Below are 18575 nucleotides of genomic sequence, written 5' to 3'. Positions count from 1 at the left end.
TGTTAAGCCTAACAACACTATGTCATCTGCATAAAGCAATGTATGTATGCTTTGTTTAGCGATTTTAGGAGGCAGACTAGTGCCCTGTTGCAGTTGATGTGGCAAGTCACTTAGATATAGGGAGAATAGAATCGGGGCTAAAAGGCACCCTTGTTTTAGTCCGTTATCAGTTTTAATTGTTTTTGTTAGGCCTTTTTCTCCCCCCATTTGGACTTGACACCAAGTATTAGTATGAAGATTTACTATGGTTTGCAGCAGTTGTTCTTGAATTCCAAACCTCCTTAGTTTTTTCCATAGTGTTGGGCGATCAACGCGGTCGAACGCCGTTGAATAATCGATAAATGCTGCATATACAACCTGGGTTTTTCGCGTTACATATTTGTCTAGAGTGGCCTGAATAATCGCGATATTATCTGTAACAGAATGTTTCGGTCTGAAACCCGCTTGGAACATTGGTATCAGACCCAACGAAAAAGCCCAGTCTTTCAAGCGATCTAGTACTTCTGCTGCAAATATTTTTCCTGCGGCGTCCATAAGAGCTATTTGTCTGTAGTTTCCTGCTAGGATCCTGCTCCCCTTTTTATGTATGGGGATAATAATACTCCCCTGCCATGATTTAGGTACTTGGCCGATATTAAAGATATGGTTAAATAGGGGGCATAGCAACTGACTCCACTCCTTTGGGTCTGCTTGCAAAACCTTGATCGGAATCTGATCAGGGCCGGAGGCACCTGTGCTTCTTGCTTTTCGAATGTTAGTTTCCACAGATATTACTGTGGTTTTGGTTATTAATCGATTATCTTTTTCTTTAATGTAGTCCTCATTATTTTCATCTAGTTTTGATAGATTTGCTTTATAAAGATCTGACAAGTAAGTTTCCCAATCATTCGGTGGGACCAGTATGGATTGAATTATCTTTTTTGTTCCTGTTATTTTTGCGATTAAGAACCAATATTTGCGTTGATTATATTTTTTAGCTGCTATTTGTATGTTAACCCAGTTGCGATCCTGCATTGCTTTTTTGTAGCTTTGGTTCTCTCGTCTCAATTGGTTTTTTAGTTTATTTATTTCCTTCTTTGTTGATAATGAGGAATTCAAGTATTGAGCACGTATAAGTTTGTTAAGCTTTTTCTTTATTACAGAGTTCTGGGTATTGTTTTTGTTTTTATCTTTCCTCTCGTTTTTTCCTGTTGTTCCCTGATGTAGCACATTTAAAATAAAATTTTTGATATCCTTGATGATAAGATCAAAATTTTCTATTGGATTATCCGCGTATATTTTTGCTAGGAATTGAGAGTGATCGATCAGTGCAGAGATTTTATCCAGCGTCGAAGAGTTCCAGAATATACGTCTCTGTTCACTTTTTATCATTATAGTACTTTTATGATGGATGATATGACGGGCTGGTGTAGATTTAGGTATCCAGTCTGTGGTAAGGTGCATTAATGCGTGATCACTCTCAAGAGTAAACTGGGTATTCAAATTTGTAACTGTTTCCAGTAAATCCATACTACTAATGATATAGTCAATAATGGAGAGAGTTCCCTTACCCCGTCTGGTGTAATTTGCCGGGATGTCTCCTTCCGTATTGCCATTCAGTATTACCCCATTTAGATTTGGCAATGATGATAGTAACAATTTGCCTCTTTTGTCAGTTAATATTCCTTTTGGAAAATTTGGAGCCGTAAATTCCATTGATTCTTCTATATATAATTTTGCCCACTTGTTGATTTCAGAGTTGGAGATTTTACCATTGAAATCTCCCACAATTAAGTAAGATATATAGTGTTGTTCTTCTATTATCTTCATAATATTTTCCATAATATTTAAAAATATGATATCTAGTTTTTTACCTGGGGGGGCATATACATTAAAGAGCAGGATTGCCTTTTCGGCGACTGTACTATGTGTTTTGAGGAAGATTTTAATGCACTGTAGATTAACTAGTTTTGTATCTACTATTTCTTGCTTCCACGAGTATTCTTCCCTCAGCAGAATGGCCAAACCACCTTTTGCGTGACCACGTTTGGTGGGTATTGCTGGAGTATCATAGACATAGTAGCCTTTTTCGGAGAAGGGGTCAGTCGCCCAGGTTTCTTGTAGAATCAGGATATCAGGTTGGTTAATCGAAACTTCAGACATTTTATTCATAGTTCTACCAGCGATATTCCAGGATATGATTTTTAATCCAATGCTAAACAGGTTGTCGTAGAGTGGTCGTGACTTTGTTGCTATTCAAGGTCTCCGAGACCCAGGACCAAGATTTTATGCTGTTATTATATTCGTTTTCTTTTGAGTCATAGCACCATACTGCCCTTTCTCCATTATCCACCTGAATTTTTAGGGTATCTTTCCCTGAACAGGTTGTTCCTGAATGCAGTATTCCTAGATCTTCTATAACGTTTCCGTTTCTATGGAATTTTTTGACGTGAGAGTTGGAGATTGATCGTATTTGGTCATTGTACCATATTGGATTTTTATTTACCATTAGGTCCTCTCTTTCAACTACGTCGTATCCATGTTTGTGTAATATCTCCTTTTCGTTAAGTATGATCCCTGGTATAACTGATGAACAGAATGTTACCGTCGCTAATTTGTTATTATCTTTTTTGGGGAAGATCACTAAGTCAAGTTCATTACTGGTCAGTGATTGTAAAGACCTTATATGTTGTAGAAGGTTAATGATCCTTCCTCTGTTAAGTGGAGCTGAGTCAGTAGGAAAAATTTCCTCAAATGGTAGAGTTTTGGAGTGTGACTCTTCACCCTTTTGTCTGTACCTAATAATTTCTTCACTTGGATTTATGTTTCTTTGGCCTGTTTGTACTGATGGTCTGAGTGGAGCATACTCTTCTGCTCTTGGATCCAATAATTGCTTCTTATCTTCAAGATTTCCGTTTCTGATTTCCTGTTTTTCAATGATATGAGGATTTATGTTATCATCAGAATGTTCCTCTTCCGGTTTATGGATAATAGTAAGTTTTTGGAATTTTAGTTTGCGAGTTTTCTTTTTTTGAATCCTTCTTGTTGGTTTTATCCTCTTTCTTTTTCCTCCTTTTTGGTCATTTTCCGATTTTTTATTAACAATTATTTCTCTCTTTTCATTACTTGGTGTATCATTAGTGCATGTATTCTGATCATCTAATACAGAATCATTTTTTTGTTTATCTGTTATACCTATTTTTGAAAAGATTGGGTATTGATTTTTTTGTTGAGGTTTTTCTTTGAATAAATTTTTTATAGAATATATTACTGAATCATTTTGATTATCCAATTTTTGCTTTTGTTGTGCTTGGATTTCCGACGTCTGAGTACCAAAATCACGTTTTGTTTCCTCCTTATCGTTGTTGTTTTTGTTTAAAGTAATCTGTTGCGCATGTTTGGTTTTTGGTTTCAAATTACTTTTCTCTGCTTCAAATAATTCTTTTTTCCTCCTTTTTTCCTGTTTTCCTTTTTTCTTCAACTAGATGTTTTAATATACCTATTTGAACGTCCAAGGTTTGGTCAGAATTTTCTAAGATGTTTCCCAGAAAAGATAAAACAGATTCCAATATTTCTTGGAGCGAAAAAAGGGCCTTTGACATTGGTGTTACTGTGTTAATGATATTGTCATTTTTGAAAATGAAAGGGTCCAATGAGGAGTCAAGTGAAAGAGCTTGAGAAGACGTTTTTTTCGGAGGACTGTTGCTTAACCTAAGCTCTGACTTTTGATTCATTAAATTTGATTTATTAGTGCATAATTCCTCAAGTAGCAAGAAGCTCCTGCAGCTTTTTATAGGAGTTGAGGTTTTTAAATGAGTTGCCTCGTGATCCAAGGATTGAAGGTTTTTTGGAGTACAGATTAGTTTTTTGCTTAACACAGAATCCAAAAGGGGCGATTTTAGTTGCGATTGAAGATTCGTTAAGATATTTTCTGCTGCCCCAGTGGTTACTGATAAATTGAGAGTAATTTCCTTTTCCGAAGTATGTATTTCTGGTTCCTCTTTAGTTGTAAGGGCAGAGAAATATGTGCTAATTGCCGGGGTGTGAGTTAATCGACCTTGTTTTATAGCTTTATCTGAAGATTTCCGTACTGCGTTCTCAGTACCCATTCTTTTCATGAATATTGTGCGAGATCGCAATTTTTTGAAACCCATTTCTGAACTTGTTTTCTGCTTTATATACTTTCTTAGTATCTAGTTTCGCCAGGAATTTAATTTTCTGTTGTTAGAAGTAGATTCCTCTATCACGCTTCACGTTAATAGCGATAACTATATTAAGCCGATTTCTGTGATCGTTTATTTTCTGGAGAGTACCATACTTTCGTAGAACCTCAATAGATTTGGGTATTGTGCAACAGAATTAAGTGGAGTGGCCCGTCCCGTCCTCGGCCGTCCCCGGACGGCCACAGACGGCCCGCCCTTTGCCCGGGCTTCGCCCGGCGTCCCGCTCGCGTCCCGGGATTGATGATGTAGTTAAGTACTTGTGGTTGGTGGGCGTGTCCGTGGGCGTGAGCGCCGGGGGAAGAGGAACCAGCTGAGCAACCTGAAGGATGCTGGTCCTCGCAGTCCCCCGGCTTGCTGAAAGGTTGTGACCCGAGCCTCAACCCGTAGGTCTCTAGCTGGGAGCGTGCCACCAGCCCTGCCGAATGCAGGGCTTGCTCACACCAGCGAGTCCTCGACGAGGGGAGGCTTCGGGGAACAAACGAGATGGAATGCAGGGCGGACTTTCACTCCTTTGGCGAAAAACAAACACACAGCTCAATTCCTCTCGTGAAGGTGAGTGAGTGGCATACCTCTCAAACTATTCAAACATTACACGACTTAGGGTTCACAATCAACTACACCAAGTCACATCTTCAGCCCTCTCATATACATCAGTATCTAGGGGCTACAATAAACACGTCTACAGCTCTAGTGTATCCCAGTCCAGCCAGGAGACCTTAACCTACCACCAGACTGTATGAATATCATTAAGGAAGCCATGAGACCTACTACTAGAGCATGCTATGCCGCAAAATGGAAAAGTTTTTTCCATTTACTGCACCAATAACCAAATTGATCCCCTGGATGCTTCCATCCAAAATATCATTTGCTATCTTCTACACTTACAAAGATTTAATCTAGCATATTCATCCATACGGCTTCGTCTTGCAGCCATAGCCGCGTACCTACAAAATAGACAGCATCTGTCCTTATTTAGAGTACCTGCAATTAAAGCATTTATGGAAGGATTAAAAAGAATCATTCCTCCTAGGCTACCACCCTCTCCAGTGTGGAACCTAAACATTGTTCTTACCAGGCTCATGGGACCCCCTTTTGAACCTTTACACAAATGTGAACTGCAATTCCTCACATGGAAAACAGCCTTCCTTATGGCTATTACCTCTCTCAGGAGACTTAGCGACATTCAAGCCTTCACTATACAAGAACCATTTTTACAATTACACCATAACAAAGTGGTACTAAGAACAAATCCAAAATTCCTTCCTAAAGTCATCACACCTTTTCATCTAAACCAATCAGTAGAGTTGCCTGTGTTTTTTCAAAACCCAGACTCTGTTGCAGAAAGAGCTCTACACAGCCTAGACGTAAAAAGAGCCCTTCTCTATTACATTAACAGGACCAAAGCCTTTTGAAAAACAAAGCAATTGTTTGTAGCTTTTGCACCACCACATAAAGGCAACCCCATCTCTAAAGTTGGAATTGCTAGGTGGATTGCAAAATGCATATAAATATGCTATCAAAAAGCAAAACGTACATTAACAGTTCCTCCTTGAGCGCACTCCACACGCAAACTAGGAGCCTCCCATGCCCATGCGCACTATTGTCCAAAGGAGGAGTCCCCTATCTCGTGACTACAAAGACTTCTTCCAAGAAGACAACAACCTGCATTCATCCGAGCCCAACCCCAGGTGTAGATCTAATGCTCAGTGTGAGACTCTGCAGCTCTACATGCCAAGCACAGATGCATACTGGTGAGTAGCATTTTCCTTTCTTTATGCCGTTGGGTGCAGTGCGTGTGAGGGCCCTAGTGAGTGTAGTTGTATAAATGTGAAATGTGTGAAGCTAAAACAGGAATTAGTGGTCCACCCAAAACAACTTTAATGAATGTGGTCACTATCCTCATTAACGCACACCTACTCTAAGGTTGCAGGGTTTCGCGCTAGAAAATTAGGCCAACCTGTTTCTTGCCTTAGGTCAAGTAGACGGCAATTCTTCAGGACCGATGTGAGATCTATCTACACTTTTTGCTGGTGGTCTTTTATAGTGAAACAATTAGTGACCACCCATACAGCACCCTAAAAAGTGGTACCTGTAGATCTACAACATTACCCAATTCGGGTCAGCATTTTGTAACCGCGTACCGGCAGGTGTGGACACTGTAAGAGGTCTCACGAGACCAGCAGAGTGAGGGGTAGGTCGACCGCAGACGGATTTCGAAACGACACTGCGCCTTACAGTTTCCCCACCTGCCTGAGACTTTCAGTTTCTCATTTAGGTATGAGGGTAAAGAGGAGTGGAGTGCTGCGAGTGGTGCAGGCAGTTTTGAACTCAACGTAGGATAGGGCTGATGTGGTCAAATGTATTGTGAACGTTCACAAAATGGGCTGCAGCCTGTAGGACTCTTCTGAGCGGTCCTAGGTGGACTTTGAGGACCCCTGAGAGGAGTGCGATTCCATGGTCAAGTCTAGAATGAGTGCCTGAACAACTGATGGTAGGTCCAGCTCTGGGACGAGGGGCCTCATTCCCAATACCAGTCTCTGCTGGTGTGGGGCCCTCGCTGGCTTCAATGAGATATGGCTCTGGAGGTTGAGATGTCTGTCGCGAGTGGACCTGAGAGATTTGGCTTTTGAGTGAAGGGTGGCCCTCCGGGGCAGGGAGGAGGTCCATCCAGTCTTGAATCAATGGGGCTGCTTCTTGGGAGATAAAATTATTTTTTTTTGGTTTTGCTGGGTTTAGCTTGAGGTTGTGACTTTCCATCCATGATTGAATTATTATCAGGGTCTTGTATAGGAGGGTGACGTCATCCAGGGATGAGACCATTGGGTAGATTTGGGTACAGGTGGAAGAGGTCTAGTTCTGGAAGATCATAGCGGGGGGTTCGGGATAGAGATTGAAGAAGGCGGGGGAATGGAACCATCCTTGGGGGGGGGCTTGCTGCAGGTTAATTGGCTCCAAAACCGCATTCTCCATTTTTACTATTTGAGAGAGAGTGGGTACTTGAGCTTGAGGTGCACACAGAGCTGCCGGGGCGGAGCCAGCGGGGGATCAGGTTTGGGGTGCACACAGAGCTGCCCAGGCCGAGCCAGCGGGTGATCAGGTTTGGGGTACACACAGAGCTGCCCAGGCCGAGCCAGCGGGTGATCAGGTTTGGGGTACACACAGAGCTGCCGGGGTAGAGCCAGCGGGTGATCAGGTTTGGGGTACACACAGAGCTGCCGGGGCGCAGCCAGCGGGTGATCAGGTTTGGGGTACACACAGAGCTGCCGGGGCGGAGCCAGCGGGTGATCAGGTTTGGGGTACACACAGAGCTGCCGGGCCGAGCCAGCGGGTGATCAGGTTTGGGGTACACACAGAGCTGCCGGGCCGAGCCAGCGGGTGATCAGGTTTGGGGTACACACAGAGCTGCCCAGGCCGAGCCAGCGGGTGATCAGGTTTGGGGTACACACAGAGCTGCCCAGGCCGAGCCAGCGGGTGATCAGGTTTGGGGTACACACAGAGCTGCCGGGGTAGAGCCAGCGGGTGATCAGGTTTGAGGTACACACAGAGCTGCCGGGGTAGAGCCAGCGGGTGATCAGGTTTGGGGTACACACAGAGCTGCCGGGGCGCAGCCAGCGGGTGATCAGGTTTGGGGTACACACAGAGCTGCCGGGCCGAGCCAGCGGGTGATCAGGTTTGGGGTACACACAGAGCTGCCCAGGCAGAGCAAGCAGGTGGTCAGATTGTGATACATTTTTTGGGGGGTACACTGTGAGCTATCCAGGTGGAGCTAAGGGGTGCTTGGGTTTTGGGGTACACTTTGAGCAGCCCAGGCAGAGCAGGTAGGTGGTCCAGTTTGGAGTACACTCTATTTGTGGGGTATGCTGTGAGCTAACGGGGCAAAGCTAAGGGGCGGTTGGGCTTGGGGTACAGGTTGAGCAGCCCAGGCAGAACGAGTGGGTGGTCAGGTTTGTGATGCACTCTTTTTTGGGGGTACGCTGTGAGGTATCCAGGAGGAGCTACGGGTGCAGAGTGAGTGAGCGGGTGGTCAGGTTTGTGGTACACTCTTGTTTTTTAGGGGGGTATGCTGTGAGCAATCCCTGCAGAACGAGCAGGTGGTCAGGCTTGGGGTACACTCTTGGATTTTGGGGTACGCTGTGAGCTATCCAGGTGGAGCTGGTGGGGGCCTGGGTTTTGGGGTACACTTTGAGCAGCCCAGGTGCAATGAGTGGGGGGGGGGGGGGGGGCGGGTCAGATTTCGGGTACGCTCTTGGCGTCTGGTGCTCGGGGTCTCCATAGGCCCTGGGGCGGGGTGCTGCCCTGCAGCCCGCCCTCTTCACTCAGATTTAAGCAGCCACTCAACAATTATGTGACAAAATAACTCTTCAACCACAAGGAAACGCATACCGCTTTCTGCATTAGGGGAGTCTTGAAATGTGGTTTATTTCATAATTAGTACTTTGATTACATTTTATGTAAAAACATACTGGTCCCATGCATGACGTCCCACAACCTACAAAAAATATAACTTTCATTTGGCGGCCATTTCTGATTGCACAAAAACAAAGTCCGCGACCCCTGTGAGAAATTCAAAGGTCACGGGGCAGACTCAATTAGCCTGTATGTATGTGAGCACCCAAGAAAGGGTCAAAGGTCAGAGCGGATCCTGAAAGGGTCGGGTGTCTTGGGGCGGGCTTTGGGCTCTTAGGGGCCCCGGGCCCACAGAATACATGAGTGAGTTCCAGAAACATCCCAGGGTCACGCATAATCCTGGTGAGATCTGGAAAAGGAATCAGAGGTCATGGGGGAGGACAGCGAGCTCTCGAGGGGAGGTCAAAGTTCACCAGAAGGTCAGTGGGGCTAAACACTGTCCAGGTGAGATGTTCAGATGTCACACAGAGAGGGTCAGGGGTCATGGGGGTGGCAGTGATATCCTGAGAAAGGATCACAGGTCATGGGGATAACAATGAGACACTGAGAGCAGGTCAGAGGTCACGGAGATGTCAGTAACTCCTGAGTGGTTTAGAGGGCACGGGGAGAGTCAGTGAGCACCCGATGGGGGGTCGGAGGGGGGTCACAGCTCATGGGATGTCAGTGGGCTCCTGAGAGGGTCAGAGGTCATGGGATGTCATTGGGCTCCTAAGAGGGTCAGAGGTCATGGGATGTCACGGCTCCTGAGAGGGTCAGAGGTCATGGGATGTCATTGGGCTCCTGAGAGGGTCAGAGGTCATAGGATGTCAGGGTTCCTGAGAGGGTCAGAGGTCATGGAATGTCACGGCTCCTGAGAGGGTCAGAGGTCATAGGATGTCACTGGGCTCCTGAGAGGGTCAGAGGTCATGGGATGTCAGCCACATCCTGAGAGGGTCAGAGGTCACAGCTGTGAGTGAACGCATTCATGAGGTTGAGATGTCACAGGGTTGTTGCCGGGCGCCTAAGAGTGGCTCAGCAGTAAGAGGAAGGTCAGTGTGTGACAGGTTCAGAGCTGATGGAAGGGAGAAGGGGGTCTGAGGGGTGCAGAGGTCACAGGATACCAGTGAGCAGTGAAGGAGGGTCAAAGTTCACAGAGGTAACAGCTGTCAGGAAGCCCCTTGAGATGGTGGGGCAATGGAATGTGAGGGAGTTCGAGGGTCAAGGGTCGCAGTGATGCTCAGAGGTCACCAGTCCAGCCAATGAGCTCGTGAGGGAAGGTCAGAGGTTGCGGAATGTGAGTGAGCTCCAGTGCAGCTCAGTGGCCAGAGCTGAGGCGAATGAGCTACAAGTTTCCAGGGTCACAACTGATGCTTAGAGCTCCTCAGAGATTCATATGAGCTTCTAAAGAGCGTTCAGAGGTCATAAAATGTATGGGGTGCTAATGAGTGAAAGGTTCAAAGGTCACAATGAAGACAACGCAGCTCCTGAGAGGCGCTGCGTCAGACGAGAGGGGTGTGAGCTTCTGCAAGAGGATGGTTTCGGTCGTGAAATAGATGGTGATCCAGACGGGGTGTGCAGAGGGTGCAGTCGCGACATCTCCTGGTGCTCTTGTCCGTGACGAAGAGAGGGACTCTGCAACCCTTCAGGAAAGCAGACGAAGGGCAGCCATCATTTCAGGTCCTGTACCCTGTCCAAAAAAAAGAACAAATTACAGAAAGTGGTGGATCCTAAGTCCCCTTCGTTTCCCTGACCCCTGGCAGGTCCTGGCCACGGACACGTCCCGGACACCTCCTGCAAGCAGAGAAATCATATTATAGCTTGTCAGCCTAGCTACAGCCATACTTGTGCACCCCCTGTCTCCCACAGTCACCCTCTCTGTCCTGTGGGTGCACCCCCTGTATCCCACAGTCACCCTCTCTGTCCTGTGGGTGCACCCACTGTCTCCCACAGTCACCCTCTCTGTCCTGTGGGTGCACCCACTGTCTCCCACAGCCCCCCTCTTCCCGGTGGGTGCACCCAGTGTCTCCCACAGCCACCCTCTCTTCCCTGTGGGTGCACCAACTGGGTTTTTACACCCAAACGATGGGTGCAAGACTAGATGGAGTCCGGGCCGCCGAGGACGCGCAGTGCCAGTGTCGCTGCTGTGAGTACCCTGTGCTCCCTGATACACATGTGTCCTCTGCCCCTTCCTCCAGACACTTGGGACATATTACTAGGGCTAGAAACCTTATGAGCAAAAGGGCAGGGTGGGTGAAACACCAGCTGGTATCCTGCCATCCACAGGTGAATGTTCAAAGAGTGAACTTTACGAAGCTGACGTGGCTGCTTTGAAGATGACTTCCAGGGAGACGACGCTGATGGGCCACATGCTCTGGGAGATGGTTTGACACGCAGTGTGCGGTATGTAAATCTACTCACTCGTTTATTCAAAGCGCATGCATGCCAGCTGGAGCAGGACGATGAGCAATCGCCTATTACTCACGCGTACAAGAAGGCTACGAGGCTTGTAATCTAGCAGTTGGGTCAACATAATCCGATGCCGTCCTTTACTCCCGTGCAGGGCGTCCGAGTGACAAGAGCTTCTTCAACGACCTATGAGCTGCTCAAACAGAGCTTCCAACATGAAATTACATACAAAACATGGTGCAGCCACTCAGCATACGCCCAGGATGTTCCTAGAAAGAAAGTAGGAACACCACATCCTGATTAACGTAAAACTCCTACAACAACGTACACAAAAATGAAGGACCGGTACAAAGACGCGCCTTATCCTTGGTAGAGGCTCAGAATAGGAGACTCTGCTACTCAGGAACTTGCATACTAAACTAACGCTGACTACGCACACATCCTTCCAAGTTAGCAGTATAAGGTTGCCGGTACCAGAGAGTTCCGAGTCGAAACAGAAAACCAGGGTGAGGTTCCTTAGCGCCTGGGGCCTCCTAACTGGAGGAAATAAATTCCACCATCTTTCACGATGAAATGATGTTTCATTGTGGAATTTGCAGAGGAAAACTCTGCTACAAAGATGTTTTGTAAGTCCTCTAATATTTAAATATGTTGTGGGGACAGGAATGTCCATTTCAGGTACACAGGGTGTTCCCCTGCGCTGGGTGCCTGGCTGCGTATGAAACCGGAATCCTGTCTTACTTTGGCCCTGGTATCGCACTCATCTAGCACATGCGCATTGGCCGAGCCTGGTCTGGGACCTGTCCTTTGATCTGGAAGGGCCCTCCAAGGGCGCCCTCATGTTACCAGTGGACCGCTGCCCATGCCCTGAGGGTATCACGTGTAGAGATAGTGGCAGCATGGCGTGTTTAGAATCTTTAGTGTGACCAGGCTTATTTTCTGCCTCAGTGTGAATGCGTCTACTGACCCCACTTGTGTAAAGTTTGGTGTGATGTGAAACCCAGAACATTGCGATGACATTCTGTGTACAATTCTAGCACGTGTGTGTGCGGTGCATGTGTCGCACATATATGCTAGTAGGACTTTGAGTGTGTGAGTGAGTCTAAGCCCTGAAGCCGATGGGATCCATGTTGGATGGCCGTGATTTGGCGTCGCACTGAAGTATACAAACAGTGATGGATGGATGCTTGAGTGAATCTCAGCCACTGGTAATCACTCGGGCCGCATCCCAAGTCCATTGTTATTGTGCACACCACGCCACCTCAGTTTGGACCTGGAAATATGCAAATCAGTCTTGACCCTGCTCCAATCGGAATAGTCCAGCCCGGGCTGTGAGGCCAGGTCCTCCCTGAACCGGAACACAAGCACATCCCTTTCATGCATCCTTTAATGCAAAGCCTGTGGAGGAGACCTGGGTAGCGGAACATCTGTCTTACGATTCTGTGCCGTCGAGGCATTCCCTCTCCATCTACAGAGTAAGGTCTGCATGTAGGATGACTTGTAGGCTTTTTGTTGTTTGTGTCTGTGATGATGCTGCTCCTAGGTCTGGAGGCCAGGCAGGGATCCTCTGTGGCCAATATCCACATCTGGAGGTCTTGGTTTTATCTGGGCAGAGCTTCATGTGGTTGGCGTTCAGGCTCCTTCCGCTGCGGTTACCCTCAGGGCCAGCGTGGATGTTGTGGTGTCACTTCGATGGTTGGTGAAATGTCAAACTCCTGCAGCCTTTATAGGATGAGGCAATGGCCCCTTCCAAATGTCTTTTTCTATAGGATGAGGCGGTGGTCCCTTCCACAGTCCTGTCTCTAAAGGAGAAGGTGGTGGGCCCTTTCACAGGTCTGTTTCTATAGAAGGTGGTGGGACTGTCCACAGACCTGTCTCTAGAGGACGTGAAGGTGGGCCCTTCCACAGGCCTCCCTTTATAGGATGATGAGATAGGCCCTCCACAGGTCTGTCTTTATAGGATGAGACTGTGAATCCTTCGTCCGGCCTGTTTTTATAGGATGAGTCTGTGGATCTTTCCACAGACCTATCCTTACAGGATGAGGCAAAGAGACGTTCCACAAACCTGTCCATATAGCATATGATAGTGGGACTTTCACATGCCTGTCTTTAAAGAATGAGGCTGTGGGCCCTTCTACAGACCCTTTCACTAGCCTGTCTCTAGAGGAGGAGGAGGCGGGTTCTTCCACAGGCCTGCCTCTGTAGGATGATGATGTGATTCTTTCCACTAGACTATCCTTACAGGATGAGGCAAAGCAGCCTTTGACTGGCCAATTATTATAGGATGAGGGAGTGTGACCTTCCATAGGGCTGGCCTTATCGAATAAGGTAGTGGGACTTTCACAAGCCTGTCTTTATAGGATGAGGTGTTGGCCCTCCACAGGCCTATCCTCTTAGGATGAGGCCTTACGCCCTTCCGCAAGTCTGCCTTTAGAGGATAAGGCAGTGGACCTTTTCGCAGGCTTGTCTTTAGCGGGTGAGATGGTGGGCTCTTCAACAGACATGTCTTTATAGGATGATGAGGTGGTGGGCCCTTCCCCAGTCTTGTATTTATAGGATGAGGTGGTGGTGGGCCCTTCCCCAGTCTTGTCTTTATAGGATGAGGTGGTGGTGGGCCCTTCCCCAGTCTTGTCTTTATAGGATGAGGTGGTGGTGGGCCCTTCCCCAGTCTTTTCTTTATAGGATGAGGTGGTGGTGGGCCCTTCCCCAGTCTTGTCTTTATAGGATGAGGTGGTGGTGGGCCCTTCCCCAGTCTTGTCTTTATAGGATGAGGTGGTGGTGGGCCCTTCCCCAGTCTTGTCTTTAGAGGGTGAGACAGTGGGCTCTTCAATAGGCAAGAGGTCTGTCGAGAACTTGACTCGGACTTGCCCAACAGGGTGGCACTGACTGAAATCTGGAGGCGTTGCAGGTCTTCAAGCCGGGGGCTCAGGACATGGAGTCTCTTTGTTCAGCAGCAGGAAGCAGAGGGTGCAGGCCCCTTCCCCTGGTGAGGGTTGCCACCAACGCGAGGGATTGCTTGAGTGGTCGGTGGATGCACAGACCGTCTCTTCTCTACTGGTGTAAAGTTTGTCATAATCTTTGTGGTCACCATGAGGGAGAATGAATCTCAAGCCAGATCTCTGGAGGCTGCAACCCCAGCTCCTCTCATGCCAGGGGCCAGGACACCAGAAGGGGAGGCACCTTGGGCCCCTGGTGAGATCCAAGAGCACTGGAGGTACCGGCCTGGTACCCGCTGAACCCCCACTGGTCCTCGTAACATGCTGACCCAGTGGGTAGGACCTAAGGTGGCCTCTTGCCTTTTTTATTTTACCCTGACTTGTCTGAAGTCATTCGTCCTTAGGCCCATCAAAGGCTGTTGGGATTGTGTGGGTGTCTAGTGTTTGTGGTCCACGAGGCTGGGCGGGAACCCCTACACCCCACTGTAAGGCAGGGCGGGAACCCCTACACCCCACTGTAAGGGTTAGAAGCAAGGAGAGACTCTCAACCCCCCCTTGCAGGGGTTAGGAATATACCTTGAGCCCCAACGACCCATTGTACCGGCTGGAGACCAGGGGAGAACCCAACGCCACCTTGTGAGGCCTTGAGGCAGGGAGAGACCCCAAACACTAGAATGTAAGGGATAAAGTCACCCCCACTCCATGGCACTCATGATTACTCAGAGGAGAGGGGGGGGGGGGGTCCTTGAGCTATGCGAGAAGAATCAGATGGGATGGGACAGCAAATACCCCAGATTCAAAGACGTCTGAAGGATGCTCAGTGCCTGTCCTAGGGTCCAGGGTCAGTCCTGTATATTCACCAAGGAGACGGCGGTGTAAATGGAGAGATGGGCAAGCCATCGAATAATAGGGAGAGCTTGGGTTGCCCGTCTCTAGCTGCGCGGCCTGTGGGGGCGCAGAGTCTGAGGCTGATGTACACACACGGGTCCCACTCCCCATCCAGCCGACCCTCCCCAGACCCCTGCAGCCCCCACTCCTCACCGGCCATGCGTGGACCGCCTCTTCTTCTGATACTCCAGCTCGTCGATGGTCCACACCGACCCTTTCACGCTCTCCACGCGCTGGAAGCACTTGTGCAGGCTCAGGTTGTGCCTCACCGCGTTCTATGGGAGGAGAAGGTTGTTATTTATGAGGCATCACACCTGTCCGAATGCATTCACAAATCTCACTGCCGCCAAAGAGCGCCTCAGCTCGGCCTCCCAGTACTGTCATGCATACAGCATGGCATCATGATTTCTCCAATGTTAGTAGGAATGGAGTTAGAGTAATAAACCGGATCGTCCCTCCCAGAATATGGACACTTTCCACAACGGCTTTGGGACTGGAGTTAGAACAGTTAATATAAACCCCGCACCCACCGCACTTTTCTTTTAAAAATGGTTGTGGGAATGTATGTAATATTGTGTTTTTTTTAACTATTCCATTTTGGTAATTTTTCTGATGTTTTGTTTTTTAAATAATTATGTTTTTTATTAATGAATGCAGTAAAAAAGCGTTTCTACTTAATAAATTATTGATTATAAAATTGCATGCTTTACTGGATTATGCATCTAATTATATTTAGATTTTTGTTCTACATTTTTTGTAGGTGATTTTTATAAAAATAATTTTTTTTACATGTTGTTGAAAAAAGAAATGTATATTTTAAAATTAAATATATATTAAAAAAGTATGAAATTAATTTTTCTAATTAGATCTTTTTAAATGTAAAAATATTTGTAAACTATACATCCAAGAAAATGTTTTATGCTTCTATATGAGGTAATATTCAGTTAAAAATATTAATAATAATTACCTTTTTATTTTAGCTTATTAATGTATTATTTAAGAATACAAATATTTTGAATAATTATACGATTTTTTTTGTAAACAACTTTCTTTTTAAATCAATACCTGGGTATAGATTAATGTTATTTTTTAAAGTACCCTATTTTTGTAGTAAATATTTTTCAAGTTCTTTTTAGTATTTACATTATGTTTTACAGTTATTTTTGACCTGAATATTTTGTACTTAACATTCTAAGGGACAGATTCATAAACTTCATTTTTTAGTAAGTTTACACTTTTGTTTAAGTTTACTACTCTTTGGTATTCACAATCTGCACTTGTGTCGTAATTTACACTTTTGTAGTAAATCTAACACTGCACATGGCCAACCACTGGCACTGCAACACCCTCCCAAAGAGAATAATGGAGGTTGGGACTTAAAATAAATCCCCATAAAGATAATCTTAAATTAGATTATCTAAAATAGTGAAAGACATAATTGAATGTTTACAAAATATTTAATAATATACAAAATAGTACAATAGTACATAGTTATGATTTTATTATAAAATCTTCACAAAACTTTCCCAAAAGATTTATCCACCTCAGCTCCTTCCTGGAACATTTTGGATGATCCATCAAACGTGGAAGGAGGGACAATGAAAAGAGGGGGTCCCAAGATGCAGTTTCCCCATGCAATTTCCAAAGTGAACGTTAAATATTGCTACATCCAGAACGGCTGAACAGGATTACACCAAGGTTGGCAGTAAGCTAGATCTTGGTCCAGAAAGCGTGCTTTTGTGATTTGGTGTACATCTGTTGAGTAGTTTTTCAGATTTCAGGGTTAAAAAATATTTGTATATCTGGATGTTTGGGTATGGAGAACTCTTGTGAGAGTCCCTTAAATCCAAGTTTTAAAAATAGAGCGCTCTGGTTGTTCCACAGGGTTTTTTCCCATGTTCCTGCGGGAGTGAGTGGTCTTACTTTCTGCTTGAAGAAAAATGTTGCAGGCAGCCATTACAGGACTCAGCGGCATAGTCCCATGTCCTGAGTTTAATGTAAGCAACAATAATATAAGGTGGGCAGGGTAGGGATATTTGCCCCCCTAAGCCCTGTGGGTACACCCCTAAGGCCAAAATAATAATACAAAAATAAATGCTGCGATCCCACAGGATTGCGGCATTTAAAAACAAAATAAAATGGTGGCCGGGCCACAGCCAAAATGAAAGGGTAGGGGGCCCCCAACCCCCACGACCAAAGTTTAAACATAAGATAGGAGGGTGCATGGCCCCCACTCCCTAGGCCAGTTACAGTCCCAGGTACCCAATCCCCCGGGGACCCTTCTTTTAAAAAAGGAGAGGACGGCATGCAACCTCCCGGCCTATACACTGTGTCCCGGGGAGCCCAGAACCGCAGGAACATGGACCCGAGAAAGCAAATGTGCTCCCAGGTAGTGGGTGGGAGCAGCCTTTTGTTTCCCTGCCCGTGCTGTTGCAGCCAGGGAATCGCAGACTGCCCCCTCCTGGTGGGAGCGAGCAGAAACAGCTGCTCCCGGGAGTAGTACCAACTCCTGCAGAACCCAGGATGGGCACATGCAGGGAGCCGGTGGGGCTGCAGGGGCCCTGGGGCTCCCCGGCATCCTCCAAACGTACTGTCTGGTGGATGCCCACGGGTAGCACCCACAAGCACCTAAGGCCCTGGGAAATGGGATACTATAGACACCCTCCTCTTTATAAAAACAAAAGCCGGCCCTAGGGATGGGGCCCCCGGGGCCCATCGTGGCTCTGGAGGGTCGTGTGCCCCATCGTCTTATTAAGAAAAGGAAGGTCCCGGCTTATGGGGTTGTGCGTCCCCTCTAACAGTATGCTTCGGCCCTGGGGGATGGCGTCTTCAGGGTGGAAGGGGGGCACGTAGATAACTAGAACTGGTGAATTTCAGTGTTTTTTCTAGTTTAAAAAGTTAGGTTGCCACTGAAATTTTAACGTCGCTTTAACCTCTGTTTTTTATCTGTGAATATTCATCTATAGCCAACAAATGCCCTATCTATCCATCCATCTTAAGTGTCGCATTCTATTCACCTTGTTTGCTCTCTATATTTATTTACTACGTAACCAAGCGCTGCGTAGAGATCCTTTGGCAAGGTGCAGTATCTGCACTACGCATTAGAGAAGATGGCACTGCCCCGAATATCCGTCTCCAGGAGCCCTCCCGTCCTATGACCATTGGATCCTCTCTGCGCCCTTTTCTCTAGCGCCTCGATACCCTGAGGTCTGCAGCCACCTCCCTATCCAGTCCTGACCTTCCAAGTTTGAAAAGTTTCTCCTATGGTCCTCTGGCTCCCTAGAGCTGCTCCTCTTCTCTAGCGCTTCGACACCCTAAGGTCGTTCCACACTCTATTCTGGTCTTGGGTGAACAGGTTTCTCTCTCTTGTATGTGGGTCGTCTCCTTTAGTGCTTACCCCAGAGGGCGCTATGTCCTGGCCCTCCCATTCCAGGGTTTGAAACGTTTCTCCCTTTCCCACAGGTCCCTTCTGGAGCCAGGCCCAACCTCTAGCGCCCCGGTGCCCCACGGCCAGTGTTTAGCCATAATCTTCGAGATGTTAATGGTTCTCCCTAGTGGTCACCTGGACCCACGTGGAGATCGATGCCCCCCTCATGTAGCGCCTCAGAACTTAGGGCCTTCTTCTAGCACTCTGCCCTAATCCTCACAAACGAATGGTCTAAAGATTTCCACCTGTGGTCGCTCAGCCCCTCTCTAGCGCCTGGCGCCCATTGGCCTGTGCCTATCACGCTATCTGGCCCTCTCAGTGCAGGTTCTG

At 47.0% G+C, this 18575-nt stretch overlaps 1 protein-coding gene across 1 annotated transcript in view; it reads right to left on the bottom strand.

Moving 5' to 3' along the window:
* Window positions 1-8588: 8588 nt before the first annotated feature.
* FOXP3 (forkhead box P3) overlaps window positions 8589-18575 on the bottom strand; it is a 99555-nt gene continuing 89568 nt past the window's right edge. The window contains exons 12-13 of the mRNA XM_078664111.1: window positions 14972-15093; window positions 8589-10275 (exon numbers count right to left, since the gene is read on the bottom strand). Of these exons, the coding sequence (XP_078520237.1) occupies window positions 10257-10275; window positions 14972-15093 (141 nt within the window). The 3' untranslated portion in view covers window positions 8589-10256. The remainder of the gene's footprint in view (window positions 10276-14971; window positions 15094-18575) is intronic.

This window comes from Lissotriton helveticus, chromosome 10 (genome assembly GCF_964261635.1).
Source record: "Lissotriton helveticus chromosome 10, aLisHel1.1, whole genome shotgun sequence".
In the NCBI taxonomy this organism is placed as follows: Eukaryota; Metazoa; Chordata; class Amphibia; order Caudata; family Salamandridae; genus Lissotriton; species Lissotriton helveticus.
Note: the sequence above shows the minus strand (reverse complement) of the source record. Positions and strands in the feature narration are given on the sequence as shown.